The sequence below is a fragment of the Diadema antillarum genome, unplaced genomic scaffold (assembly GCF_040938485.1).
Source record: "Diadema antillarum isolate AM-2024a unplaced genomic scaffold, OU_Dant_1.0 seq00002567_RagTag, whole genome shotgun sequence".
Classification (NCBI taxonomy): domain Eukaryota; kingdom Metazoa; phylum Echinodermata; class Echinoidea; order Diadematoida; family Diadematidae; genus Diadema; species Diadema antillarum.
The window spans coordinates 2417-13247 of NW_027273167.1; the positions used below are offsets into that span (position 1 = coordinate 2417).

The following is a 10831-nucleotide window of genomic DNA, read 5'->3' on the forward strand; positions in this document are numbered from 1 at the left end:
AGTTCTTCTCAACAGCCGCTGACTCAGCACCATCATGTCAGGTATAATCAACAAGAAGTATGCATAATTTATATTTTCCATGCCTATGATCCTTGTTTCATTCATTTTTTTTCTCGCTACTCTTAAGACTTTCTATCACATTATGTAAAATCAGAATATTATTTGTACGGTCATTCAAGATAGACCTCATGTAAAAGCAAACAGAAAAGCAAAAAAAAAATATTCATTAGTTAAATGCTTGTTAGAGTTGGAATAATGTGCGGGAAGAGTGAACATCGCATGTATGCAGTGTTTTCGATGACAGGGTTACTTCATGGTATTTTGACAATACAATTAATATACTTTATACCCATCGTCCTCCATTGACTTAATCTTTCTTTTATGTAAACGTTCTTGCTCTTGCTGTATACACTGGTATGGATAATATGTCAGAGTTTGCCGACTACCGTAATTCGTCTTAACTCTCAAGAAAAGAAGATGAAACTGTCAAACAGAAGGAAGGGAGACGACAGACGGGGAAAGACGAATAACAAGCGACAATAATCTTGAGAAATGCACAAATTAGATTACAGACTCAATTGACTGGGTTCTGGTCACTCGTAGTCTGCTTTTTTTTTTACACAAATTATGTGTATTCATAAATAAGCGATTGGTCATTTACTTCATCAGAATGTTAACGAATATTCACCGTTTACAAAAAGCACAGAAAAGAATGTGGCTACATTTATCCCCGGACTGTGGTGCCTCGAACGATTCAATAATTCGTCTATTTTTGTCATTGCAAAGTGTACTGAATGCCTGAGAATAAAGCACGCTCGATAGGTATTGAATTGAATCATGACTTGTGCCATTAGACTTGTTGGTGATAGTAATTCATTGACAAATAATCCTCAGCTTACTGCAATCAAACGCTGTTATGGTTCTCCTCAAACCATGAGCACAACGCTCTTTGCGTAGAAAATTTGTAAATCCCCCACGGTTATTCAAATATTTTGATTTGATTTGATTTATTTCTACTTAATTCCGTTACATGAAATATGATTTTGTACACGACATTTATGACAAACAATTTATCGACACATAGTTTTCACAATGTAACAACACTATCAGAACTTCACTATTGAAAGCATTACAGGCCTTGACGATCACGGAATCTTTTGAAGATTTAAAATCACACGAGCTGCGGAAAAAAAAGAAGGCCCGCTTGGTTTTTATCCCATATGTATCAAAAAATAGTGACAGCAATTCGTACTACATGATCCCGAGAAAACTTGTTTTTGTTTGTTATTATTATCGTATGTGAAAACAGTATCTGGGCCCTGTTTCATAGAGCTGTTCGTAAAGTTACGAAAAACTTACGAGCGACTGGTGGTATCTTCTGATGTGCTATACCTATCAGAATTTACATAATTCAGCACAAGAACTGATCACCAGTCGCTCGCTAGTCGGTCGTATCTTAACGAACAACTTTATGAAACAACCCCAGGAATTATGGTTCATGTCGATGAGATTCGACAAACCTTTCATTAATGACATTGTGGATTTATGATCTGGGCGCAATTAAAAAGGTTTGAACATTGGGATCATGAAATTTGGTTAAATGAGCAATATTACCTTCATTAATGCTTAACGAGATTTTGAGAATAATCATGCAGTATTATTGTTGTACAATGTATTTATATTTTCACAGACTTTGTTCGTACCTTCTGCTCTTGTTGATTGGCATATGATGGAGAGTAATTAGCTATCTAACCTAATTTGAATTCTCTGACAATGCGGCTTTTAAGTAGCCTTAATTCAGAATATGACTACGAGACTAACAAAATTAACAGTCATAAAATTTATAAACTACAAACGGCAGAGAGTTGAAGAGAGTGATTGTTTTATCTCATATGTCGATGGATGGAAGGCGCGTTCTATTTTGTTTCCATTTGTATTGCATCCATTGTTGAAATAAAACGTCTTTGTATTTCCTTATTTACATGATATTGTTGTTTCTGATGACATGTTTTGCTTTATTTTTCTGTGTTTCTACAGATTCGCTATCTGACGTTGCATTTTCAGAGCAGTGACAAAGATTGTAAATATCACTCCTCGATGGGAGGAGACATGGCCCGATGGGTGTGTACATTGCCAAACCTTTGGACATTCAATCTGACATGCGATTTCTGGCCTGAAAAGTTCTTCTCAACAGCCGCTGACTCAGCATCATCCTGTCAGGTATAATCCACAAGAAGTATGCATAATTTACATTTTCCATGCCTATGATCCGTATTTGATTCATTTTTTTTTTCTCGCTACTCTTAAGACTTTCTATCACATTATGTAAAATCTGAATATTATTTGTACGGTCAATTCAAGATAGACCTCAAGTAAAAGCAAACAGAAAAGCAAAAACTTTCGATAGGTAAATGCTTGTTAGAGTTTGAATAATGAAGCGGAAGAGTGAGCATCGCATATATGCAGTGTTTACGATGACAGGGTTTTATCATGGTGTGTTCATGATTATTATGCTTCGTACCCACCGTCTTCCACTGACTTTACCTTCCTTTTTATGTTTTTTTTTTCTCACACAAATAATGTGTATTCTTAAATTAATGATTGATCATATACTTCATCAGAATGTTAACAAATTCACTGTTAACTATAAGCACAGAAAAGAATATGGCTACATTAATCACTGGACTGGAGTGCCTCGAACGGTTCAATAATTCGTCTATTTTTGTCATTGGAAAGAGTACTGATTGCCTGAAAACAAAGCACGTTCGATAGGTATTGAATTAACTTGTTAATGATAGTACTGCATTGAAAATTAATCCTCAGCCTACTGCAATCAAACACTGTTGTTGACCCCTCTGAAAACCAGCCTTTTACTGACGAGAGTGTTCCACCCCATGAGTGGAAAATCGAAAATAAAAATTGAATTGAAAATTGAATTGTTATGGGTCCCCCCCCCCCCCCATGAGCACAACGCTTTTTGCAGAGAACATCTAGAGATAATACCCCACGCTTATTCAAATATTTTCACAATGTAACAACACTTTCAAGACTTCACTATTAAGAGCTTTACAGATATTGATGATCTCGGAATTCTTTGAAGATTTAAAATCACACGAGCTGTAAGAAAGAGAAGGTCCGCTTGGTTTTTTATCCAATATGCATCCAAAAAAAGTAACAGCAATCTTGTACTACATGATCCCGAGATAACTTGTTGTTGTTTGTTATCATTATCGTTCGTGAAAACAATACCTGGGACTTGTTTCATAAAGCCGTTCGTAAAGTTACGAACAACTTACGAGACTGGTGATCAGTTCTGATGTGCTATACTTATCAAATATTTCTTATTTTCAACACAAGAACTGATCACCAGTCGCTCGTAAGTCGTTCGTAACTTTACGAATAGCTTTATGAAACAACCCCAGGAATCTTGTTTCAGGATGTACCGCGCGACCTACGGCGTGGCGTGCGCATGCAATTTTAGCTTTGCCATTGACCAAGTGCTCAACGGTCCACGCGTGCACGCATATACGTGTACTTGTACTCGTTTGCTTTCTCTCTATGATAACGTCATTGAAATGATATTCTTGATCCCGGTGCGAGAAGAAAAAACAAATGTTTAATTCAAGTAGTAATTTTTTTAGTACAGTATTACTGATGACAACTGTTACTCTTTAACAACGTGTAGTTATATTTTCAAATAAAAATATACGATAATATCCAAAAATAGTGTGGCATTTTAAGCAAACACCATTCAACACCCACATGTCAGCTTTCGGGAAAGACTATGGAATGGTTCCAAATTCGAACCCTTAAGACTTGGCTCCCTTTAGGGTTCGGATTTGCACCCCTACATCCATCCCGAACCCTATAAGGTGCCACGTAGTTAGATTTGCTCGTAGGGTGAAAATAAGAACCCTAAAAGAACCTTAATTTCTCTGTGTGTATAGCCACAGCTGCCGTCTTACCCCTCTGGTAGTTAACCCATCTCCATGGTAACATAACTTATCCATAGCTTCAAACTTCCTGACCTTGAGTCCGAGTTATGTTACCCATTCCTTTTCTATTTATTCATTCATCCATTTATTTTTGTTTAATTTTGCTGGTATGTGCGATAGTTCTTCGTCGATTGATGATGAGGATGGCGATTTTGCATGAAATCAGATATTTTCATTCTTATATTACGCCACTAATTGTTTTGTATCAGACGTGTTTACCTATGCATCTGGAAAAAAAGTGTTATGTGTTTTAGGATGGGATGCAATGACTGCGGAAATGCAGGTTCACCTCCTTCCACCCCAACCTTAAGGGGAATTCCCCATCATCCTTATCTAAAAACAAAAACAAACACAAAAACACCTGTTACCAACGTCATCATACAGAAATATGAATTGGCTGTAAAATAGTGACTGTGATGAGTAAGAAGGAGCTTATTTGAATCATTAAAAAACTATTATTACTACTATTATTACAACTATTAGTTCATTACCAGAAAATATATCGATGATTGTCATCAAGATGTGAGCATCAGAAAGCTTGTCCACATTTTCACCTTCCCTTTTAGCGTCCTCTTGAGTCTTTAGCATCATGCTGTAGAAATCATTGATGTTTTCTGAAAGGAAATATACAAGAAAGTGAGGGAGAGAGAAGGAACAGACAGACGGACGAAAAGTTCATAGTCTGATTAACATGTATGTCCATTTTGCCATATTAACCTCAGTGTTTGACTTGCAAAATGATATGCTGCGATTAAAATAAGACATGCACGCACATACCTGTACATACAGGAATTACAATGTTCCCAGGTAGTTCGTACAATTACACGTACCTCGGCCAAAAGAAGGGAGAGTTTAGGAGGCCATAAAGGAATCAGGACGTGGTAGGGTAGACGGGCGGTCGATACATTAGAAATGTTGTGGATCAACTACCTCTCCAGTTTTAAAGCAATTAAAAGGAAATTGGCAAACGTGTTGAGCTCGTGTAAAGTTGTGCAGGGCACATTTTTCAATGGGAGCGGATGATGCGTTCTCATGGTAACTTCAGCGACATTTCCAATTCCTTTTGTTTTTGCTGCTGGATGAGGAGTGTTCTGGACATGCTTTGAACCTCAATACCAAAAAGGTCCATTAGTACCTATGAAGGTCTTTGGAAAGTATGCACTGGTCAGAGAGATCCTTGTTTGTTTGTTTTCTTTTTCACATTTATCTATCTGTAACAATGAACCCGCCTGAAAAGTGCTTAATTTATTCATAAACTGATTTCACATTTACACCAGCCGTACTTGCAAGGAAGCACACTGTATAGGCCTATACAAAATAGAGGCTACCAGTAAACGAGTCATTGCATAATGCCCATCAGATGGGCAACATCTATTCAATGATTATCAAACTGTGGTTGAACTATTGGTTAAGGACTTTGATCAAGCAAGTTCTTCAAAGACGTCTTCTGCAAATGTAAGATCGCAAAGTTGATGGCAGAGGGAGAATTAATGTATACCTGGATCGTATTTCTTTTCCCGGTGCTCGGCCAACTCGGCGTTGATCATATCTTTGAATGCTTCTGTTACGTTCTTGATGAGGCGTGGACCCGAGGTTGGTATATACCTCGCCAACTTGAAGAAGTCAGCCGCAAGACCCAGCCCGAAACTCGCGTTCGCATCGTCGTTCAGTTGCATCCATCCGTTGACTTTCGGGTCGTGAAGCTCATAGCTACCGTGGAGTTCAACAATTGAAATTGTGAGGAAATGTATTCTCATTTCTTTCCAAGAATGAATGAAATTTAAACTGTAACGGCGTTAATACGCCTCCAAAGAGAAAAAGTTTAATTTCAGCAAGAAACAGCTCTAAGTAGAAAGTGTTTCGTTCCATCAGTACATTATTCGTAACTCCTACTCTGAGTTTATCTTAACAGACAAGTTAAACTATGGAACAAGTTATCAAGTTTTGGATTATTGAGGACGCCAATACGCCAGCCAATCGCTATTAAGCATCCTTTTCAGCAATTTTAGTAGCTACAGACATAGTCATGAAGAGCATTATGATTGATAAACAAATTGGTACTTGGAAAATCAAACTCATATTTATCCAGATCCAGCTTTCCTCAAACAAATTTAGTGTACATGAGTAAAATCTGTAAACCAAAAAAATCAATTCTAAGATCAAGGGACAATTTGATATGAATAAAGATGGTATCATTTTGATTTGTAGAAAGGATATACTCAAAGTTAAATATATTTTTTTCTTGAAAACTACAAACAACATCTACAGATAATCTGCAATATTAATATATTAAATATAAAATGAGAGTCGAATTTCTTTACTGAAGTACAGGACCGATGGTAATTCCTAAATTTGATATTCCAAATTGGCCGTACTGCGGAGAAGCAAATAAATTCTGTAGACCTAAATCGAGTTGTATATGTGAAATTCTTGAGGTTTGGTGTGAATATACTTTCTTTACTATAGAACAACGGAAAAGAAATTACGAGATTTGATTCAATTCATTCAATATATAATACACTGAGATTATTCTTGACATAACGATGATTGAAAAGGCATTTTAAAGTTAAATCATCCACTCAATGATGAAAGATCACCATTTTAAAGTTAAGAACAATTTCGGTGCCAAATATGATGCCTATCTTATGCAGACTGTTTTATATTTTTTTCTGTCATTAATGCCATCCCCTTAGGGTGGAAAAAGTGGATTAAAAGAAAATCAGTAAATGATAACGAAAAAAGATTCAACAAGAAGATGAAATATATAAATTGTTGAAAAAAACCCCGAAAGTATGACGATATTTACACCAAAAACTATGCGATATTAAAGATATTTCAATCACATAAACCTGAAAAGAAAAATGTAGACAATAAAAATTTAGACTTGTTCAAAATATTTGATATATTCCGTAAATCTACACTCTACATCAAGACATTACTTGTATTTCAATGTAAAACCTCACATGCAATTATTAGGTTTTTGCTTTGGGTGTCTACGACATAGGCCGCTCTACATTTCGTTCGACCTCCATAGAAACGATTTCACATTTGCTTTTAGAATGTAGATTTTTTTATGTATGTGATAATCTTTTTAAATTATTATTATCACTCCATTACCTTTCTCATTTCTTTCCTGTTCTCATCCAAAGCAAAGCCATATTATTAGCATGGAATTCGCCTTACATGAATCAGGTGAATTCAAATGCGTGTTTTTAACTTTATTTTGACTTACTGAAACTGCACTGGTCTTACACTCGAAGAACAGTGAACAATTCTAGCGCTTTTTTTTCATATTTCACTTATTATGTGTTAACAGAAGTAAAGGTTTGAATTTTTCACATAAAGATATAACAATTAGAATAAATCACAGTTTCTATCAAGAAAAAAATTTGTTCCGTATTGATTAAATACTGAAGGTTGTGATTCTATTGTTGGCAGAAGAAGAAGAAGAAAAAAAGAAACATGAACTCGAACGTGGCTAAGAAGGATTTCAATAGTGTAAGCAAACAAAATATTTTCACTTTAGATTATTACCTCTTCCCAAAGCACATCTGTGTGAGGACATTGTACATCAGAAGGGTTAAGAGAAGTCTTGGGTCGATCGGTTTTCCCTCATTCTCGGCTAGCTCCTTCTCCAGTTTTGGGTAGACACCAGTAATCAATTTTTCCAAAGGCTTGCCCATTGCAAAGTGCCTGGAAATGAAAAAAGATGTGATTAATCAACCAATTGGTTTAAATCCCAAAACAAAATGAATTTTATAGCAAGAATAATTATGAATAAATTCAAACGGACGAGAGAAAGTACCAACTATTTTAAGAAATAAAACAAATTTCTCGCTGTCATCTGCTTCATCTGATTTTGTGACACTGTTTTCGGTTGTTTGAATACTTTACTACAGTTGATTCTCTGTACAAGAAGCTTAGTTATTCCAGTGTGATTAAAATATGAGCTGTGGTTCATGTTTGTGGAATTTTGTACAGTCTACATGTCTACTAATCGTACCCCTAACCATAACCCTCATTTCCAAAGAATGGACACGAGTTCTTTGACATATGATAGGACTGTTTATTTCAGGGTAAATTCATAGGAGAAGGAAAAACAATAAAAGGAGTTATATTGTAGTCTTTCTTCAAGGAGCGTCCGGCGGAATATGGGAAGACCCGTCTCCTTCTTGCACATTTCACAGTTGTATAGTGAAAGAGAAACCCGGGGGTTTCACGTGAATACAAGAAAAGAAACATGACTCTCAAAACTATCAAAACGCGTCTTTATGCGTGGGATTGAAAATCATTAATCCAAGTGCGTAATAGACAGGAAGGGACAGCTTCTTTCTCCCAAGCTCTTTTAGCTCTTAAGGAGACCTCCGGATGATTTTCAGATTTTTACATTTGAACAACCACAAATTAGTTATACTGAGAACAGACTTTCAGAATTTACGATAACTGGGATGAAGAATAAGGATATTTTCGAAATGTATAGCAAATTGCAATGAACAAGGATGATGATGACATGGCAGAGTCACCATTAGAATGCAGGAGTTGCGGCTCAATTAGGAAGCAGCACAAAAGAAGAAGGCATGCATAGATTATACACAGGTGAACTCCCAAGCAGGCGGTATTGCAATTGAATTACACTGATACATTTCTGAAATATGTGAGCCTCTATGTCATCATCCTTGTTCAGTGTAATTTGTTTAAGGTTTTTCAAACTATTGTGTCTCTGCTCAAGAACCACAATAAATTCCACAAATCTATACATGGAGTTGCCGATCTAGTACTACATGATGTGAAATAATGAAAATCGTTTGGAATGTCCCTTTCATCTTTCTCTCTGTGGTTGTCATAATCATAGGATATAAAGCAATTCTCTTCCTGAATTTGACGCCCATAGCTTCAAATTCATACCACGTAAAAAACAACAAACAAAATCAAAAACGAAAACATGGTGGTTTAACCTCCTGGGGTATTGTGGAGAATGTTTCCGCTTTAACAAAGATGAACTAGAAGACAGGCTGATAATCCGCGGCAACTTTAATTTGCCTTGCTAAAGATGATTACTTTGGCCGTTAGAGTCATACTGTAACGTGCAGAGGCAGATCATGATTGTGTGACCATTATGCAGAACTTATTCCCCGACATTCCCTTAGATCAACGGTTATGGCACCTCGTCGACATGAGGGTCTACAAATAAGACCTGTGAATGATTGTAGTGATGTCAGAGGCTGACAGGCGTAGGTCTACATTACCTGAGAGCTGTATGGCCAAGCTTTCGGTGGAGTCTCCACGTGTCGGAGTAAGGACTTAGTACGATATCCCTAAACCCATCACTGAACACCTCGGCTGCCCATCACAAAAGAGGATACATTTAAACAATACGTTAGATAAATTCAATTCAAGACATCCATGGTTTAAACAACGTGAGACGTGTAGATCTTCCGAAAACATAGGCAATTGTTATATTGATTTTACTCAAGAAGTTACGTGCGTTGAAACTCACATTACTATCTGCACAGCAAACATGTTACCATCTTCATACCATCTTATTATTCTCTTCTTATTTGTGAACAAGCGTTACTTCATCATCCAACTACAACTTCTTACTGCTATGATGACGACGGACATACGAACAAAGGCAAGATGAACAAGTCATTTCCTTACAACACAGAAAAATACAGGTCTATTATGTAGATTATGCAGTCGTTCAATTCACTTCAAGCCTAGACGACAAAATATTAGTTAATTACAGTTGCACAATGACTAACAGAAATACTGTCTCTCAATCTTAGTTTGTTTGTTTTTTCTTGACCTACATGTGTAAAAGTCTGGCCGTCCAGCGAAATCCACACTTTGTTTTACAACAGCCTCTTTGATAACGTCTTTGCGATTTAAGACCACCATCCATCGCTCTCCAATTTTAAGCCCAAAGATGTCACCGTACTTCCTCGCCCAGTTGCCGAACACCACTTCAGGACTATCGTTCATATCTGAAGTAGAAAATAAAGGAACAACAGAAAACAAAGCCATGACTTCATATAGGTCCTTGTATGTCTCTAATAAGCAGGAAAAACTACAGTCGAAATATTCGGCACTCGGTGTAACACTCTATAGGACATTATAGTGTATGTGTGTGTGTGTGTGTGTGTGTGTGTGCGCGCGCGCGTTAGAGAGATATTTTATATTATTATTTCTTTTTTTTTCTCTTAAAGATTTACATGATTCTGTACCGGCATTGTTAATGTCAACTAGAAGATATTTACGATAACGGACGTATAATGCCGATGACATTTTTAAAGCCTTTTTAATTGGTATTGAAGAAGACTGTTTAACGAGAATTATGAATGCTGTAATGGATAAGAGGAATGCTGAAGGCATGAACAGATTAAAGCAAGCTGATCAAACAAATTTGATATTGACATAAAACTGAATACAGAAGAATAACTTCCACCTTATAAAACTTATAGGAGAATCTATCAATATCATGTCAAAGACTTGTAAGGCTACGGTCACAACCCCCAAAATCAGCCTGCTCGGCGACCGGTCGGCGAGTTTTTAGCCAAAACCGGTCGGACAACGACCGGTGACCGACCGGTGACCGACCAGGCGCCACTGATTTTGGGGGCATCGGTCGGTCGCCGCTGAAGTTTTAACGCGGAGTTAAAATTTCAGCGGCGACCGACCAGTTTTCACTCGCTGCCAAAAATACGCTCGGTGTCCGAGCGGGAACCGCCCAGGCACTGACCTAATCGAGCGGTTGCTGCCGAGCGATTTAGGGAACAAAAATAATAGAGACAAAATGACAACAGCACAGTAGAAAACCAAGAGAATAGATCGAGCGG

The 10831-nt window shown here is 37.0% G+C and overlaps 1 protein-coding gene across 1 annotated transcript; it reads right to left on the reverse strand.

Moving 5' to 3' along the window:
* Positions 1-4486: 4486 nt before the first annotated feature.
* LOC139714960 (cytochrome P450 1A1-like) lies at positions 4487-9979 on the reverse strand (the record flags this gene model as incomplete). The annotated part of the gene is made up of 5 exons (XM_071626608.1): positions 4487-4609; positions 5494-5705; positions 7530-7688; positions 9242-9335; positions 9806-9979. Coding segments are annotated over 5 exons (762 nt in total), but the record flags the coding sequence as incomplete, so codon positions are not given.
* Positions 9980-10831: the final 852 nt, after the last annotated feature.